The sequence below is a fragment of the Neovison vison genome, chromosome 7, assembly GCF_020171115.1.
Source record: "Neovison vison isolate M4711 chromosome 7, ASM_NN_V1, whole genome shotgun sequence".
Lineage (NCBI taxonomy): Eukaryota > Metazoa > Chordata > Mammalia > Carnivora > Mustelidae > Neogale > Neogale vison.
This window is the reverse complement of record NC_058097.1, coordinates 151141398-151159372: the sequence shown is the minus strand read 5'-3', so window position 1 is coordinate 151159372 and position 17975 is coordinate 151141398. Positions and strand designations below refer to the sequence as shown.

Here is a 17975-nt window from a genome sequence, read left to right as displayed (position 1 = left end):
GCTATAGAAAGCACTTTAGAAGTGCTAAGAATTGTGCATATGGTCAGTATTTCCTTTTATGATAAGTATTTCATATATATATGTATGCATATACATATACATATATGGCTCTAAGTCAAATGTTTATCATAGCTGTGTTACATCAGAGAGTTACAGTTCAAAGTTAATGATAAAGAAGCTTTTATATTTCAAAATTCCATTGAAATAAAAAAAAATTTAAGTTTCTCAGAAATATAAAAACAGGACAGCTGACAGAATGGGAGAAGATATTTGCAAATAATGTATCCGATAAAGGGCTAGTATCCAAAATCTATAAAGAACTTAACAAACTCAACACCCAAAGAACAAATAATCCAATCAAGAAATGGGCAGAGGACATGAACAGACATTTCTGCAAAGAAGACATCCAGATGGCCAGCAGACACATTAAAAAGTGTTCCACATCACTTGGCATCAGGGAAATACAAATCAAAACAGCAATGAGATACCGCCTCACACCAGTCAGAATGGCTAAAATTAACAAGTCAGGAAATGACAGATGCTGGCAAGGATGTGGAGAAATCAAAACAGAAATCACACTGTTGGTGAGAATGCAAGCTGGTGCAACCACTCTGGAAGACAGCATGGAGTTCCCTCAAAAAGTTGAAAATAGAGCTACCCTACGACCCAGCAATCACACAGTGATCCAAAGGGGCATATGCGCCCGAATGTTTATAGCAGCAATGTCCATAATAGCTAAACTATGGAAACAACCTAGGTGTCCATCAACAGATGAATGGATAAAGAAGTCACACACACACACACACACACACACACAATGGAATACTATGCAGCCATCAAAAATGAAATCTTGACTTTTGCAATGACGTGGATGGAACTAGAGGGTATTATGCTGAGGTAAATAAGTCAATCAGAGAAAGACAATTATACGATCTCCCTGATATGAAGAATTTGAGAGGCAATGTGGAGGATTTGGGGGGTAGGGAAGGAAAAAATGAAATAAGATGGGATTGGGAAGGAGACAAACCATAAGAGACTCTTAATCTTACAAACTGAGGGTTGCAGGAGGAAGGGGAGTAGGAGGTGGTGGTTGGGTTATGGACATTGGGGAGGGTATGTGCTATGGTGAGTGCTGTGAAGTGAGTAAACCTGGCGATTCACAGACCTGTACCTCTGGGGCAAATAATACATTATATGTTAATAAAAAACATATAAAATCCATTTTCTCAAAACTCAACAGACTCCAGTTACATACAACATCCAAAGTAAGTGTATTTCCTTAGCAGAGTGCTGAAGTAATGCCAAAATCAAAATCAGGAAAAGTTTGGAGATTAAATGTTAGATTAGCCAAGCGGAGGCCTCCAGGATAGCTGCTCTTTTCAGATGTTTTACTCTTTGACCCAGTTGCTAATTTTTATTAACAGAAAATTACTCCAGATTTTTTGTTGTATTTCAAAGAACCAGCTCTTCAACTTACCAGTTTTACCAGAGTTCTGTATTATAATGTATTGATTTCTGCTTTAAAAAAAATTTTTTTTTTAGATTGTGTTTATTTATTTGACAGACTCTGTGAGAGAGGGAACACAAGCAGAGGGAGTGGGAGAGGAGAGAGAAACAGGCCTCCTCCCAAGCAGGGAGCCTGATGCGGGGCTTGATCCCAGGACGCTGGGATCATGACCAGAGACAAAGGCAGATGTTTAACGACTGAGCCACTCAGGTGCCCCATAAATGTTCATTTCTTATGTTTTCTAAGGATTGTTTTTTTTTTTAAAACCTTTTATTGTAGAGATTTCCACCCAGGCAAAAGTAAAATGATGTAATGAATCCATATTCAACATTTTGACAGTTCTCCAATACTACTTTATCTTTACCTCCATTGTTATTCTACCCACCCCACAATGGTATTTCTAAGGCAGGGCATCATTTCATCAATAGCTAAGCTTTTCTAACAAATATTTTTTAATTTTTTCTTAGAGAAAGCATGTGTGAGTGGGGTGGAAGGGTGGAAGGAGCAGGAGAATCTTAAACAGGCTCTACATCTAGCACAGAGCCAGATGCAGGGCTCAATCTGATGACCCTGAGATCAGGACATGAGTTGAAAGCAAGAGTCAGATGCTTAACTGACTGAGCCACCCCGGCACCCCGCTAACAAGTAAATTTTTATAAACACAATCACAGCACCCTTGTCCTACCATCAAAACCAGCAATAATTCCTCATAACAACTAATACCCTCTGCATTTCTAAATTTCCCCAGTTGTCTCAAACTAAATTTTTATGGTTGAATTGTTTGAGGTTTGTTTATTTTTGAGAGAGAACGAACATGCGTGAGCATGGTGGGGAAGGGCAGAGGGAGAGAGAATCTCAAGCAGACTCCCTGCTGAGCGTGGAGCCCAATGCCAGGCTCAAACCAACAACTCTGAGATCATAACCTGAGCTGAAATCAAGAGTCAGACAATCAACTGAGCCACCCTGACACCCCATGGTTGAATGGTTTGAATTAGGTTCTTAACAGGGTCTACACTTTGCATTTGGTTGATTAGTTTCAAGTATCTTTATTACCAGTGTTCCCGTTCTTTCCTCTCTCTCTCTTTTGTTAAATGCCCTTTATTTGTTAAAGTAACTGGGTCATTTGTCCTTTAGGATCAAGAACTAGGACCTTCTAGGTTTGGCTGGTTGTGCCTCTATTTCCTATATACTCCTCCTTCCTATATACTCCCCTTTACTTCTTAGATACTGCTGGTTAGATCTAGAGGTTTGATTAGATTCAATTTCCTTCTTCCAGCCCCCCCACCCTGCCACCCTTCACTCCCCACTCTCCTCCTCCCCAGTTAGTAGATGGTGGTGTGTTTTATCACTTTCAGAAGACACACGTTTGGTACTCCCACATTTTTTTTAAGATTTTTCATTTATTTATTTGATGGAGAGGGATCACAAGTAGGCAGAGAGGCAGGCAGAGGAAGAGAGAGATGGGGAAGCAGGCTCCCTGCTGCGCAGAGAGCCCAATGCAGGGCTCGATGCAGGGCTCTATCCCAGGACCCTGAGATCATGACCTGAGCCAAAGGCAGAGGCTTAACCCACTGAGCCATCCAGGCAACCCTGGCTGTCCCATTTTTATTGAAGTTAAGATTATTGATTTAGGTGTTGTCACCCTTATTTACCCTTTATATAACTTCCCATCAACCTTTCACCTAATGATAATCATGGCCATTATTTTATATCCCTTGTCTTTTTATATGTGTTGATTCATTATTTTCAAAATAGAGACTTAAATAACATAGTTATTGTGCAGTCAATGTTTTATTTTCTTTTCTTCTTCTTCTTTTTTTTTTTTTTTTTACTTTGTATTCCCACCCTCCCACCCCTATTGCTTTTTAAAGGTTCCCACCAACTTTTGGATTTTTTTTTTAAAGATTTCATTTATTTATTTATTTGACAGACAGAAATCACAAGTAGGCAGATAGGCAAGCAGAGAGAGATGGGGAAGCAGGCTCCCTGCTGAGCAGAGAGCACAATGCAGGGCTCCATCCCAGGACCCCTGGACCATAACCTGAGCAGAAGGCAGAGGCTTTAACCACTGAGCCACCCCAAACATTTTTTTTTTAAAGGAAACTCTAGGGGCACCTAGAAATAAAGGAAACTCTACCCCAAATGTGAGGCTCATGACTCAGAGATCAAGAATTGCATGCTCTAGCAACTGAGCCAGCTACGTGCCCCTGCAAAACATTTTTTTTAAGATTTTATTTATTTATTTGGCACAGAGAGACAAAGCACAAGCGGGGGGTGCAGCAAGTGGAGGGAGAGGGAGAAGCAGGCTCCCTACTCCCTGTTGTGGGGCTCTATCCCAGGACCCCTAAGATCATGACCCGAGATGAAGGCAGATGCTTAACGAACTGAGCCACCCAGGTGCCCTGCAAAACATTATTTTTAAGTGTAATTTCTTGTACCCCATGAGACTGAATAATTGTTGCTGAAAATGGTACAGTAAAAAAGAAAGTATCTTTCACCCTCACACCCATTTCTCCAAATACCAACCACCCATTCTTAAGTCTTTCTTCTTTGGCAGGTATAGTAAACCTGCATTACATTAGTTATGAACCAACTAAATTGATTTAAATTCTGTATTTTACATTATTATATAGGAAAATTCACTTTTATTTTGGTGTGCATTTCTGTTAATTTCAACACATACAGATTTGTATAACTACTCCACAGTCATAAAATGTTCTGTCATCCAAAAAACTCCCTCTTCCTATCCTTTTGTAGTCATACCCTACTCATCACTAACTCCTGGCAACTGTTCTCCTTCACTGTTGTTTTAGGATTTTATTTATTTGATAGAGAGGGAGCCATAGAAACCACAAGTAGAGGGAGCAGCAGAGGGAGAGAGAGAAGCAGACTCCATGCTGGGCAGGGAGCCCGAGACAGGTCTCTATCCCAGGACCCAGGATCATGACCTGAGCCGAAGGTAGACACTAAACCAACTGAGCCACCCAGGCACCCCGATTGTTTTTCTTTTCTTTTCTTTTTTTTTTTTTAAGATTTTGTTTATTTATTTATTTGACAGAGATCACAAGTAGGCAGAGAGACAGGCAGAGAGAGAGGGGGAAGCAGGCTCCCTGCTGAGCAGAGAACCCAATGCGGGACTGGATCCCAGGATTATGACCTGAGCTGAAGGCTGAGGCTTTAACTCACTGAGCCACCCAGGCGCCCCACCGATTGTTTTTCTTAATAGAATGTAATATAAATGGATTCACGTAATACATAATCTTTTTGTTATTGACTTCTTTCACTTAGTATAATATTTTCAAGTTTCATCCATGTTGTAAGCAGGTATCAATTCATTCCATTAAAAATAACTTTTTTAAAGATTGTATTTATTTGACAGAGACATAGAAACACAAACAGGGGGAGTGTGAGAAGGAGAAGCAGGCTTCCCGCTGAGCAGGGAGCCTGACGAGGGGCTTGATCCCAGGATCCTGAGATCATGACTTGAGCTGACAGCAGGCGCTTCACGACTGAGCCACCCACGCACCCCTCCATTTAAAAAACATTTTTTAAGACTTAATTTTTTTTAGAGGAGTTTTAAGTTTACAGCAAAATTGAATGGAAGGTACAGAGATTTCCCATATTCCCCTGCCCCTACACATGCATAACCCCCTCTATTATCAACATTTCCCACCAATATGGTACCAGTTGATGAACCTACGTTGACACTTCTTTATCACCCAAAGTCTACAGGTAGTGAACTTTACATTGTTGATTCTTGGTGTATGGCACATTCTATATGTTTAGACAAATGTACAATGACATGTATCCACCGTTATGATATCATACAGGGTAATTTCATTGCCCTAAAAATCCTCTGTGTTCTGCAGATTCATCTCCTTGGCCCCACCTACCACCTCCAGCAACTACTGAACTTTTTACTATCTATAGTTTTGTCTTTTCCAGAATTTCATGTAGTTGGAATCAATACAGTATATAGCTCTTTCAGATACTGCTTTCATCATATTGTATTAACATGCTTTTAAATTTCTCCCATGTCTTGTCTTAGCTTAATAGCTCATTTCATCTTAGCATTGAATAGTAAATAGTCCATTGTCTGATGTAATTTATCTATCCATTCATCAAAGGACACTTTTTTTTTCTTTTGGGTTTATGGGTTTGTGATTTTCCTTTGTTTTAAAATTTTTTGTTTCTTAAAAATTTTACTTGGTTTATATTGTTTGGTTTTGAGAAATTCTTGTATATATTCTGCATGCAAGTTCTTTGCTGGCTATGTAATTTGTAAATATTTTCTCACAATCTATAGTTTGTCTTCCTAGTATCTCAATAGTGTCTTTACAGTCTCTGCCTTTTAATGTTTTTAGGCCATTTACATTTACTGTAAATATTGATAAATTTGAATTTAGGTTTAACATTTTATTATTCTATTTTTGTTCCCTTGTTTTTGTTCATCTCTTTCCCCTCTCAGCTGTTATCTCTTTAATGCTGACTCTCCCCATTCTCTGATTTTCTCCTTCCGAAGTTCTGATTAAGTATATATTTAACCTTCACATTTTTTCTTCTGCTTCCTAAACTCTTATTTTCTTTCTTTTATCTTCCTGGTTTGTATTTATGTAATTTCTTCAACTCTGTCTTTAAATTCATTAGTTATCTTTTCAACTGTCTCTATTCTGTTAATTTTTAAATTATTAACTTCAGTAAATTATGTGGTTGCTTTTTATTTTTTATTTTTTTAAGATTATTTTATTTTGACAGAGAGAGATCACAAGTAGGCAGAGAGGTAAGCAGAGAGAGAGAGGAGGAAGCAGGCTCCCCACCCAGCAGAGAGCCCGATACGGGGCTCAATCCCAGGACCCTGAGATCATGACCTGAGCTGAAGGCAGAGGCTTAACCCACTGAGCCACCCAGGTGCCCCTGTGGTTGCTTTTTAAACAAGTGTTCATTTTTTAAAATTAACATATAATGTATTATTTGTTTCAGGGGTACAGGTATGTGATTCATCAGTCTTACACAACACACAGTGCTCACTATAACATATACCCTCCCCAGTGTCCATTACCCAGCCACCCCATCCCTCCCACCCCACCTCCACTCCAGCAACCCTCAGTTTATTTCTGAGATTAAAAGTCTCTTATGGTTTGTCTCCCTCTCTGGGTTCCTCTTGTTTCATTTTTTCCTCTCTTCCCCTATGATCCCCTGCTTTGTTTCTCAAATTCCACATATCAGTGAGATCATATGATAATTATGCTTAGCATAATACCCTCTAGTTCCATCCACATCGTTGCAAATGCCAATATTTCATTTGGATAATATTCCTTTGTATATATATATACATCATATATAATGTGTGTATGTTTATCTGTTGATGGACATCTGAGCTCTTTCCATAGTTTGGCTATTGTGGACATTGCTGCTGTAAACATTGGGGTGCAGGTGTCTCTTTGGATCACTACATTTGTATCTTTGGGGTAAATACCCAGTAGTGCAATTACTGGGTCATAGGATAGCTCTATTTTCAACTTTTTGAGGAACCTCCATACGGTCTTCCAGAGTGGCTACACCAGCTTGCATTCCCACCAACAGTATAGGAGACTTCCTCCTTCTCCAAATCCTCACCAATATCTGTCGTTTCCTGACCAGTTAATTTTTACCTGCTCATTTTTGATAGTTCTCTTATTCTTTAATAAATTTTCAATCCTTTGTATTTAAATCATATTATGCATACATATACTTTGTTTTTAAAATTGGCTGTATAGTTGTAGCATAGAAAGGCATGAACTCTGGGGTGCCTGGATGGCTCAGTTGGTTCAGCATATGCCTTTGGTTCCGGTCATGATGTCAGGGTCCTGGGATGAAGCCCCACATTGGACTGCCTGCTATGTGGGGAGTCTGCTTCTCCCTCTGTCCCCTGCCCCCACCCCAACTTGTGCTCTCTCTTTCTCTCAAATAAAATCCTTAAAAATTTTTTTTAGAAAGACAAGGACTCCAGTGATCAGTATTCAAATCCTGAGTCCATTGGTATATATTATAGAATCTTGAATAAGTTATTCCTGTGCCTAAGTTACCTCATTTATAAAATGGAACAGATAATAGTATTTACTTTATAGAGTTGTGTAAGAATTATGAATTAATGTATGTTACAGTGCTTAGAGCAATACCTAAAATATATTATTCAAATTATTATTAATTAAAATGTTCAATATTTGTGATTGCTCTTGTTTCTGTGGTTATTTTCTTGTTTCAGCTAATTCTCATTCATGATGGAGTATGATATTTTTGGCAACAGCTTTATTGAGATATAATTCACATACACATACCATACAATTACCCACTTAAAGATTTTATTTTTAAGTAATCTCTACACCCAGTGTGAGGCTCAAACTTACAACACTGAGATCAAGCTCTCATGCTGTACCAACTGAGCCAGCCAGGCACTCCTACCTACAATTACCCATTTAATGTATACAATCACCCTTATTACAAAGCTGGACAAAGACACTACAAGAAAACCATAGACCAGTATCTTGCATGAACATTGATGCATAAATCCTCAACAGAATACCAGCAAATTTAATTCAGCAGCATAGCAAAAGGATTATACACCAGAACCAAGGAGGATTTATTTCTGAAATGCAAGGATGGTTCAACATATGAAAATCAATCAATGTAATACACCACATTAACAGAATGGGGGGGAAGCATATGATCATCTTAATTTATACAGAAAAAATATTTGACAAAATTCAATATTCTTTCATGATAAAGACACTTAACAAACTAGGAATAGAAGGAAGCTACTTAACATAATAAAAGCCATATATAGGGGTACCTGGGTGGCTCAGTCAGTTAAGTGTCCAACTCTTTGTTTCAGTTCAGGTCATGATCTCAGGGTCTTGGAATTGAGCCCTGTGTCAGGCTGTGCACTTGCCAGGGAGTCTGCTTGAGGATTTTCTCTCTCCTTCTCCCTCTGCCCCTCCCACTGCTCCCACTTTCTCTCTCTCTCTCTCTCTCCCAAATTAATCTTTTAAAATGAATAAAAGTCATATACGAAAACCCACAACAAACATCATATCCAATGGTGAAAGAATGAAAGCTTTTCCTCTAAGATCAGGAAAAAGATAAGGATATCTACTTTCACCACTTATATTCAACATAATATTGGAAGTTCTAGATAGAGCAATTAGGAAAAAAAGACAAATAAAAGATATCCAAATGGGAAAGGAAAAAGTAAAAGCTGTTTGCAGATGGTATGATCTTATATGTAGAAAACCCTAAAGATTACACCAAACAATGATAACAATAATGACACAGTTCAACAACAACACTGTTAGAACTAATAGATGAATTCAAAGAAGCAGTACACAAAACAAACATGCAAAAATCAGTTGCATTCTATACACTAACAATTAGCAATCCAAAAAGGAAATTACAAAAACAATTCCATTTTCGATAGCATCAAAAAGAATAAAATCATTAGGAGTGAACATAACCAGGGAGGCAAAACCATGTACACTACAGTGTAACACTGCTTAAAAGAAATTAAGACACAAATGGAAAGACATCTCACATTCGTGGAATGGAAAACTTAAAATGTCCATACTAACCAAAATGATCTATAGCTGTAATGCAATCCATCTCCAAATCTCAGTGGCTTTTTTTTTCCCAGAAATATAAAAATCCAAACTAAAATTCATAAGGAATCTCAAGGGACTCTAATAACCAAAACAGTCCTGTCTAAAAGACCAAAGCTGGAGGACTCACATTTATTGACTTTAAAACTTAATGCAAGGTTGGGTGCCTGGGTGGCTCAGTGGGTTAAGCCACTGCCTTCGGCTCAGGTCATGATCTCAGGGTCCTGGGATCGAGTCCCACATTGGGCTCTCTGCTCAGCAGGGAGCCTGCTTCCCTCTCACACTCTCTCTCTGCCTGCCTCTCTGCCTACTTGTGATCTCTGTCAAATAAATAAATAAAATCTTTAAAAAAAAAAAAAACTTAATGCAAGGCTATAGTAATCGAAACAGTGCTGGGGCACCTGGGTGGCTCAGTGGGTTAGGCCTCTGCCTTCAGCTCAGGTCATGATCTCAGGGTCCTGGGATTGAGCCCTGCATCAGGCTCTCTGCTCAGCGGGGAGCCTATTTCCCCCTCTCTCTCTGCCGGCCTCTCTGCCTACCTATGATCTCTCTCTCTCTCCCTCTCTCTCTCTCTCTCTCTCTCTGTGTGTCAAAAAAATGCATAAATCCTTAAAAAAAAAAAACCAAACCAGTGTGGTATGGGCGTAAAAACAGACATATAGACTAATGGACTAGAACAGAGAGCCCAGGAATAAACCCTCACATATATGGTCAAATGATTTTTGATAAAGGTGCCAAGACCATTCTATGGGAGAAAGGACAGTCTTTTCAACAAATGATGCTAGGAAAACTGGATATCTACATGCAAAGAAACGAACTTGGACCTTTATGTAAACACCATGTGCAAAAATTAAAGATGGATCAAAGACTTATTAAATGTAAGAACTAAAACTATAAAACTCTGAGAAGAAAATATAGGGCAAAAACTTTGCAACATTGGATATGGCAATGATTTATTGGATATGAATTCAAAGTGCAGGCAAAAAAATAATATATATAAATTAAGCTTTATAAAATATTTAAAATTTTGTTCACCAAAAAAAGCAACCCATAGAATGGAAGAAAACATCTGCAAATTACACACCTCATAAGGGATTGATATCCTGAATACAAAAAGAACTCCTAGAATACAACAATAAAACCCAATTTAATAAATGGACAAAGGACTTGAAAAGACATTTCTCCAAAGAAGACATACAAATGACCAATGAACACATGATACGATGCTTAACCACTAATTAGGAGAATGTAAATCAAATACAGTGAGATATGACTTTGTGCTCATTAGGATGGCTAGTATAAAAACAAAACAAAACAAAATAAAGTAACAGCTGTCAGTGAGGATGTGGAGAAATGGGAACCACTGAACCCTATTGGTGGGGAAAAAATATTATAGCCACTGTAGAAAGTAGTATGGTGATTACTCAAATTATAAAAAATAGAATTACCATATGACCTAACAATTCCATTTCTGAGTATATAATCCAAAAGAACTGAAAGTAAGTCTTGAAGAGATATTTCTACTTTCTTACACAGCAGTATTATTCACACTAGCTAAAATGTGGGAGCAACCTAAGTATTCCTCAGGGAATGAATGGATAAGCAAAATGTAGTATATACATACAATAAAATATATACAGCCTTAAAATAAGGAACTTCTGACATGTAAAAAATGGATGAATCTTGAGGATATTATTATGCAAAGTGAAATCAGCTAATCTCAAAAAGACAAATATGTGATTTAGGGGTGCCTGAGTGGCTTAGTAAGTTAACATCTGCCTTCAATTCAGGTCATCATCCCAGGGTCCCAGGATCGAACCCTACATTGGGTTCGCGGTTCAGCTGGGAGTCTGCTTTCATCTCAGCCTCTGCCCCTTTTTCCCCTGCTCGTGCTATCTCTCTCATAAATAAAATCTTTTTTTTTTAAATGATGAATATGTGATTCCACTCACATGAGCTATTAAGTCAAAATCATGGAGAGAGAAAGTAGAATAGGGGTTACCTGGGGCTGGGGGCTTGTGAATCTAAGGGTGTGCTCCTGAAGATAGAATATTCTAAGTAATTCACTGGGATTATAGTATAAATGCTTTTTGTTAACTGCTGTGCATCAGGCAATGTTCTAGGCACTTGCCTTGTGTTATTGCTTGTTTCATTTAATCCTTATAACTTCAGAAGTGAGGACTGTTAATCACATTATCCTGTATGAGAAAACAAACCCAGAGAGTTTCAGTATCTTGCACAGGTCAAACTGCTCATAAGACAGAGCTGAAGGTGACTCTAAAGCCTGTGTTTTTCCTGCTACCCAATGGGGCATGGAGAGAACATGGAGACTTGGATCGGGATGGCTGTAGGGAGCTGGAGATGAGGATGTGAACTGCATCTCCAGCTTTGTGGGGCCACCTGGAGCCACAGGCTCAGCTAAGGCTCAGTCCCATTCCCCCCAGGAGGGGAGAATTTGCTTGGCACAAAGTGCCCAGCCTGGAACGATGTGCTCCATCTCTCACTGGAGGCAGAGCTGTCAGTCTAAAGGGAGCCTCCAGCTGGGTGGGGGGACAGAGTAACTGGGTAATGGGCATTAAGGAGGGCATGTGATGTGATAAGCACTAGGTGTTATACACAGCTGATGAATCACTACACTCTACCTCTGTAACTAATGATATGCTATATGTTAACTAACTGCATTTAAATTTAAAAATTAAAATAGGGGCGCCTGGGTGGCTCAGTGTGTCAAAGCCTCTGCCTTTGCCTCAGGTCATGATCTCAGGGTCCTTGGATCGAGCCCCACATGGCGCTCTCTGCTCAGCAGGGAGCCTGCTTCACTTCCTCTCTGCCTGCCTCTCTGCCTACTTGTGATCTCTCTCTCTGTCAAATAAATAAATAAATAAATAAAATCTTTTTTAAAAATTAAAATAAAGGGAGCCTCAAGAACTCAGCAATAGGGACGCCTGGGTAGCTCAGTCGGTTAAGTGTCTGCTTTCAGCTCAGGTCATGACCCCAAGGTCCTGAGATTGAGTCTTGCGTTGGGCTCCTTGCTCAACAAGGACCCTGCTTCTCCCTCCGCCTGCTTGTGCCACCCCCACCTCTCTCTCTGAAAAATAAATAAATAAAATCTTTAAAAAGAGAATCCAGCAATGGTGGCAGAGCTAGGAGGACATCACCACCCACGGCTCTGACCCCTCACACTCTTAAGCCCAGTCTTTTGCAGATCCTGACCCCAGCATCTCTGCTCTCCAACAACCCAGGCTGCGCTTGAGCTGAGCCTGGGTGCTGCATTATGATTTGAATAATTCAGGTCCCAGTAACCTGAGGTGCTAGCTTCAGTTACTCTGTTCCCATGGGCACAGGTGTCCTAGCCCTGTAAATAAGCTAATGAAAAGGGTGAAGGGGAGGGGCCTGCAGCCTTATGCCTCAGAGGGCTCAGGGCTGATGAAGAGTCCCTGCCCCTGTCCTGCTGAGAGTGTGCCAGGCTCATCCGGAGTCAAGGTATGGGGGCCAGAGAAAGGAAGTTAGGGGGTTGAAATAGAAGGCAAAAGGAAGAGAGAGTGGAAGGAGGAAGACCAAAGTCAAAGAGGCAGAGAGCAAGAAAGAGTTCCAGAGGAAGAGACACAAGGAAATGGAGATAGAGAGGCTGAGTGGGAGGTAAGAGGGGCGGGGGATTGGGGAGAGTAGAGAAAAGGGCAAGGACAGAGACTAGAAGAGGCAAGGACCGGCAGAGGAGAATGAGCAGATGCCAAGATCAAGTACCAAAACCCAAGGGCAAGTACAAACAGGAGGGTCAGAAAACTGGAAGGGCCACAGGGCTCCTCAGCAGAGATCTCAGTCTTACTTCTGACTTCCAGGTATCATCCTTGCCAGCACAGCCTGATGCTGCCCTCCGTCAGGCCCCAAGACTCACACCTGCCGACCCGCCCCAAGTCTTGCTGTGGCAGGAGCATGGGGCCCAGGAGCCACCACTTCAGCCTCGGCTTCTCGGTCTCCAGCCTGGGCCTTCTGTTTCTGTTCTCACTGTTTCCAGGTGTGACGTGCAGTAAACCAGCCCTGCACCTCCGGGCCCTGCAGCTGTTTCCCTTCTTCCCCAGATCTCTGTCCACATCCAATTTCTCTTTACTGGGAATTTCTCTTTGCTGGGAACCAGCACTCTCTCTGGGGAGCATGGAGGATGGAGGTGCTGAAGAGAAGGACAGGAGACCTGCCTGGCTCTGGTGGGAGCAGTGATGGACAAGCCAAGGGGGTGAGGGTGGGGCAGATTATGAAGGTAGTTGAATGCCAGGCAGAGTTTGGATTTTATCCAGCAGGCAATGGGGAGCCATTGAATAGTTTTAAGCAGCTACTGGCTTGGTCAGACTTGAGTGTTTAAAAGCCTCATCTCAGAAATGTGGGGGAGGGTTAAAGAGGTTGCACCAGCAGCAGGAGCTGGGAGGAGGCTGCTGCTGGGTCCACTCAAGCTGCAGGGGCGACCAGACATTCAAAGGATGCCCAGCAGCATGGCTGACGGGACCTAGGTACGGGCAGGGGTACAGAGGGAGGCGGCAGAAAGGAAGGATAACTCCCAGATTTCTGGCTGACGTCATGGGGGGTTGGGTGCTGTTTGCTGAGAGGGACCACAGAACAAGGAACAGGGTTTCAGAGCATGGGGGTAGGAAATGAGTTCCTATTTTGGACCTACAGAGTTTAAGGTGCCAATAGGACATTCAGGAGTGAACTGTTGTGTTTATGGGTCTGGAGCTGAGGAGAAAAATTTGGGCTAAAAAGAGAAGGACAATGACAGGCTTCTGGGAACAATACGTGAGTCAGGGCCTGAAAACAATGTGTGTCATGGAAGCCTAGGGAAGAGAGTGTTTTTAGGACAGAATGGCCCATGGCATCAGAAGCTTTGAAAAAAATCCATAGACGTGCAGCTGGATAAGTGGAAATAGGTTAGAGAGAAAGTAGGGGGTGGTGGCAAAGGGGCTCACAACACCTAGGTGAGGGGCGGTACTCCTGTCACCTATTTGGGCCCCTCTGGCAATCGCAGTAGGGTGCGCAGAACCCAGGTCTTTAGGAAGGGAAAGGGTGGAGAAGAAACCTAGCCTTGCTCCAGAAGACAGTATCAATTCACTCCTCGGCCTCACTTCGCTCTTCCACGGAGGCAGTCCAGGGAGGTGGGGGAGCCACAGCTAGATGGACAGAGCAGACCTCAGGAGGGCCAAGTAGGTAGCCATGAGACAGTAGACCAGGTGACAGGGCCCCAGCCACAGGCAGGTGGAGGGTGTGAACAGAGGCCCCTGGACAAGGGTCTCAGATGGACAACCCTTCTTCCTGGTCCCCCAGAGTGCTTGGGCGCCGAGGGCAAGCTGGCTCACAAACTCTTCCGTGATCTCTTTGCCAACTACACAAGTGCCCTGAGACCCGTGGCAGACACAGACCAGGCTCTGAATGTGACCCTGGAGGTGACACTGTCCCAGATCATCGACATGGTGTGTTGTGGTGGTAGTGTCAAGGAACTGGCGCGGGGGTGGGGTGGGGTGCAGTGAGAGAATGGGATTATTCTCCAAACAATTATTTTCTATAAATGTTAATATTAACAACAACAATAACAACAGATACTAACTGTTGGGTGCCCACAGTGTGCTCAACACTTTGCACACTTGCATTCCTGCCTGGCAGGAATTATCACCCATGTAACTACTAAGGAAACTGAGGGCTAAAGAAGAAAAGGAACTGCCAAGGTCACAAAGCAAGGTCAGGCCTGTGTAGGAACTGAACTGTGAGACAGCTGGTTTTGTGGTTGCCCTCCAGAGTTCTGTATGTGAGTGTGTTACACACAGGGAAAGGTGTCCATATAGATGTGCCCACATCTATGCCCACTCCCTGCCCCCCACTAGGATGAGCGGAACCAGGTGCTGACCCTGTACCTGTGGATCCGACAGGAGTGGACAGATGCCTACCTACGATGGGACCCCGATGCCTACGGTGGCCTTGACGCTATCCGCATCCCCAGCAGTCTCGTGTGGCGACCAGACATCGTACTCTACAACAAGTACTGTCTTCCTGGGCCCCTCCCCTATCATAACCCCTCCCCACTGTTGCCCCAGGCTCTAGGTATCCACCGATTCCCCATCCCCACCCCCCCAAACCTAACCTGGAAGCTTTTCCCCCAGGACCCTCCTAAGCTGCCAGGAGCTCACAGCCCCTCCAGGACACCCCCTCTTTAGTCTGTCCCAAGCCGACGCAGGCTGATTGTCTCCTGGGAACCCACTGTGTAGTCCAGGGCCCGTTCCGTGCCCCTCACAGAGAGGGTTCTGGAAGACAAGTGTCCCTGACGGCATTCTCCACCCTCTCAGGCCTGCTCCAAGTCTCTCAGGACTCCCCGAGGGCCTGCCTAGGGACTTCCTCCAGGGCATATCTCTGTGGAGCCCTCCTTGATGCCACCTAAAGCAGTTCAGTGTTTCCCAGACAACATAGAGCTCTGCATGTTTTCCCCGGGGGGCCCTCCAGGAGATTCTCACATGACACCATGCAGCCGGGCGCCGGCTCTTGCAGATGTGTTTTCACACTGCCTGGGCCTAGATCTGTGCCTCCTTTCGGCCCTGCAGGCGCCACCCCTTCTAAGCCTCCAAAGGCACGCAGGTGCCTCTCTGCCACCTGCTCTGTCCTCTGCGCGGCCCGGCAGGCTCCGCGCGCGCTGCCGCCTCAGGGAGTCCCACCCTGCCTGCCCCGCAGGGCGGACGCGCAGCCGCCGGCCTCCGCCAGCACCAACGTGGTCCTGCGGCACGACGGCGCCGTGCGCTGGGACGCGCCGGCCATCACGCGCAGCTCGTGCCGCGTGGACGTGTCGGCCTTCCCGTTCGACGCGCAGCGCTGCGGCCTGACGTTCGGCTCCTGGACGCACGGCGGGCACCAGCTGGACGTGCGTCCACGCGGCACCGCCGCCAGCCTGGCCGACTTCGTGGAGAACGTGGAGTGGCGCGTGCTGGGCATGCCGGCGCGGCGGCGCGTGCTCACCTACGGCTGCTGCTCGGAGCCCTACCCCGACGTGACCTTCACGCTGCTGCTGCGCCGGCGCGCCGCCGCCTACGTGTGCAACCTGCTGCTGCCCTGCGTGCTCATCTCGCTGCTCGCGCCGCTGGCCTTCCACCTGCCGGCGGACTCGGGCGAGAAAGTGTCGCTCGGTGTCACAGTGCTGCTGGCGCTCACCGTCTTCCAGCTGCTCCTGGCCGAGAGCATGCCGCCGGCGGAGAGCGTGCCGCTCATCGGTGAGCCGCGAGGGGGCGGTGCTGGGGGGGCAGGGGCGGGAAGAGAGAGTCTCCGCCTCCCAGAGACGGTCTCCCCGCCCAGGCTCGCGGGTCTCCACAGGGGCGGGGCGGGGTAGGGTATGGTAGGGACCGGCCCCCCGCAGCAACCCCAGGTCGGTGCGGGAGGAGGGAGCATCCTGGGAGCGTGCCTCATTCGGAGATGGAGGGGAGAGGAGGGACACCCCACCCCTCACCTGTCCTAGCCGGCAAAATGCGTTGAGTTCTGGCTGTGTGTCAGGCCCTCTCCTAAGCACGTGACTTTTTTTTTTTTAAATCAACTCAGAGAGGCATCACGACACATCTAGAGGTAGGTTCTGTTATCCCAGTTGTGCAAAAGGATCAGTAACTTACCCCCAGATTGCACTCGTACCATTTGAGAGTGACTGTCATGGTCTGTGGGGGAGTGCAGTGTCTAGCAGTGAGGAGAACAATTAGGGAGCAGGTAGCTTCTGAGAACCCACTTGTAAGAACAGGGGATGAAGAGATCTTGGCCCTTATGTCCTTCCTGGTTCCATCCATTGGGACTGGAGGGTCCTGAAAGCCTCAGGGTGGGTGAGCTAGTGCCTGTTTGTGTTGAGGCGGTGGTCAAGCTCAGGCCCCCCGAGCTCTTGTTTTGGGCCCCAGATTACTCTCTCTCTTGCAGGGAAGTACTACATGGCCACCATGACCATGGTCACATTCTCCACAGCGCTCACCATCCTTATCATGAACCTGCACTACTGTGGTCCCAGCGCCCGACCAGTGCCGGCCTGGGCTCGGGCCCTCCTGCTGGGACGCCTGGCACGAGGCCTGTGCGTGCGGGAACGAGGGGAGCCCTGTGGGCAGTCTAGACCACCTGAGTCACCCCCTAGTCCCCAGCCTCCTAACGGAGGTGCTCGCCCTCCAGCAGTTCCTTGCCGTGAGCCACAGTGTCTGTGCCGTCAGGAAGCCCTCCTGCGCCATGTAGCTACCATTGCTAACACCTTCCACAGCCACCGGGCTGCCCAGCGCCGCCATGAGGACTGGAAGCGACTGGCCCGTGTGATGGATCGCTTCTTCTTGGGCATCTTCTTCTCCATGGCCCTGGTCATGAGCCTCCTGGTGCTGGTGCAGGCCCTGTGAGTTCCAGGGGTCTGGTGCAGCCACAGCCCCTCCAGAGAGGAACGGAAAGGCCAGGTGGTGGTTGGCTCTCTGCTAGGCCACCTAGTCTCTCCCCACTGTGCCTAAGAGCTAGCGACACTCTCCCTCCAGGCTCAGCACTGCTGATTTCACAAACCACAGGGATCGCTTGTCTATATACCCTAAACCTTAAGGGAAATCCATAGCTTGCCACTGCCCTAATTCCTACAGAAGGGGCACTCTAAGAAGGGCCAAGATCAAAACACTGTCCTGGAGGGGCAGAATTGAATTTCGATGCTACATGTTAGAGCTTTTGGTGGCAAGAGTGCAGGTTACATGAGAAACAGAACGACCATACTTCTTGTCTTCTCTTCCTTCCTCCGTGGCTGCTGTGTTAGGAAGGACTCGGGGAAGGGGATCCAGAATTCATTCTCTCGTTTCCAGAGGAGGCCACATGGGGATTCA

General features: G+C 45.0%; 1 protein-coding gene across 1 annotated transcript; it reads left to right on the top strand.

The window, feature by feature from the left end:
• The first annotated feature begins 12584 nt into the window (after window positions 1–12584).
• Window positions 12585–17513, top strand: CHRNA10 (cholinergic receptor nicotinic alpha 10 subunit). Its single transcript, XM_044260721.1, has 7 exons — window positions 12585–12621; window positions 12978–13153; window positions 14449–14594; window positions 15003–15157; window positions 15841–16373; window positions 16696–16719; window positions 17056–17513. The coding sequence occupies exons 2-7, from the start codon at window positions 13003–13005 to the stop codon at window positions 17511–17513; spliced, it is 1467 nt and encodes a 488-aa protein (XP_044116656.1). The 5' UTR covers window positions 12585–12621; window positions 12978–13002.
• The last annotated feature ends 462 nt before the right edge of the window (window positions 17514–17975 follow it).

What these genes read in the sequence shown, in the direction of transcription:
- CHRNA10 (XM_044260721.1), top strand. Translation starts at nt 13,003, where the DNA reads ATGCTGCCCTCCGTCAGGCCCCAAGACTCACACCTGCCGACCCGCCCC. An exon ending in TGTCCCAGATCATCGACATG is followed by an intron (nt 14,595 to 15,002) that starts GTGTGTTGTGGT and finishes GCCCCCCACTAG; the next exon opens with GATGAGCGGAACCAGGTGCT. An exon ending in GGAGAGCGTGCCGCTCATCG is followed by an intron (nt 16,374 to 16,695) that starts GTGAGCCGCGAG and finishes AAATCAACTCAG; the next exon opens with AGAGGCATCACGACACATCT.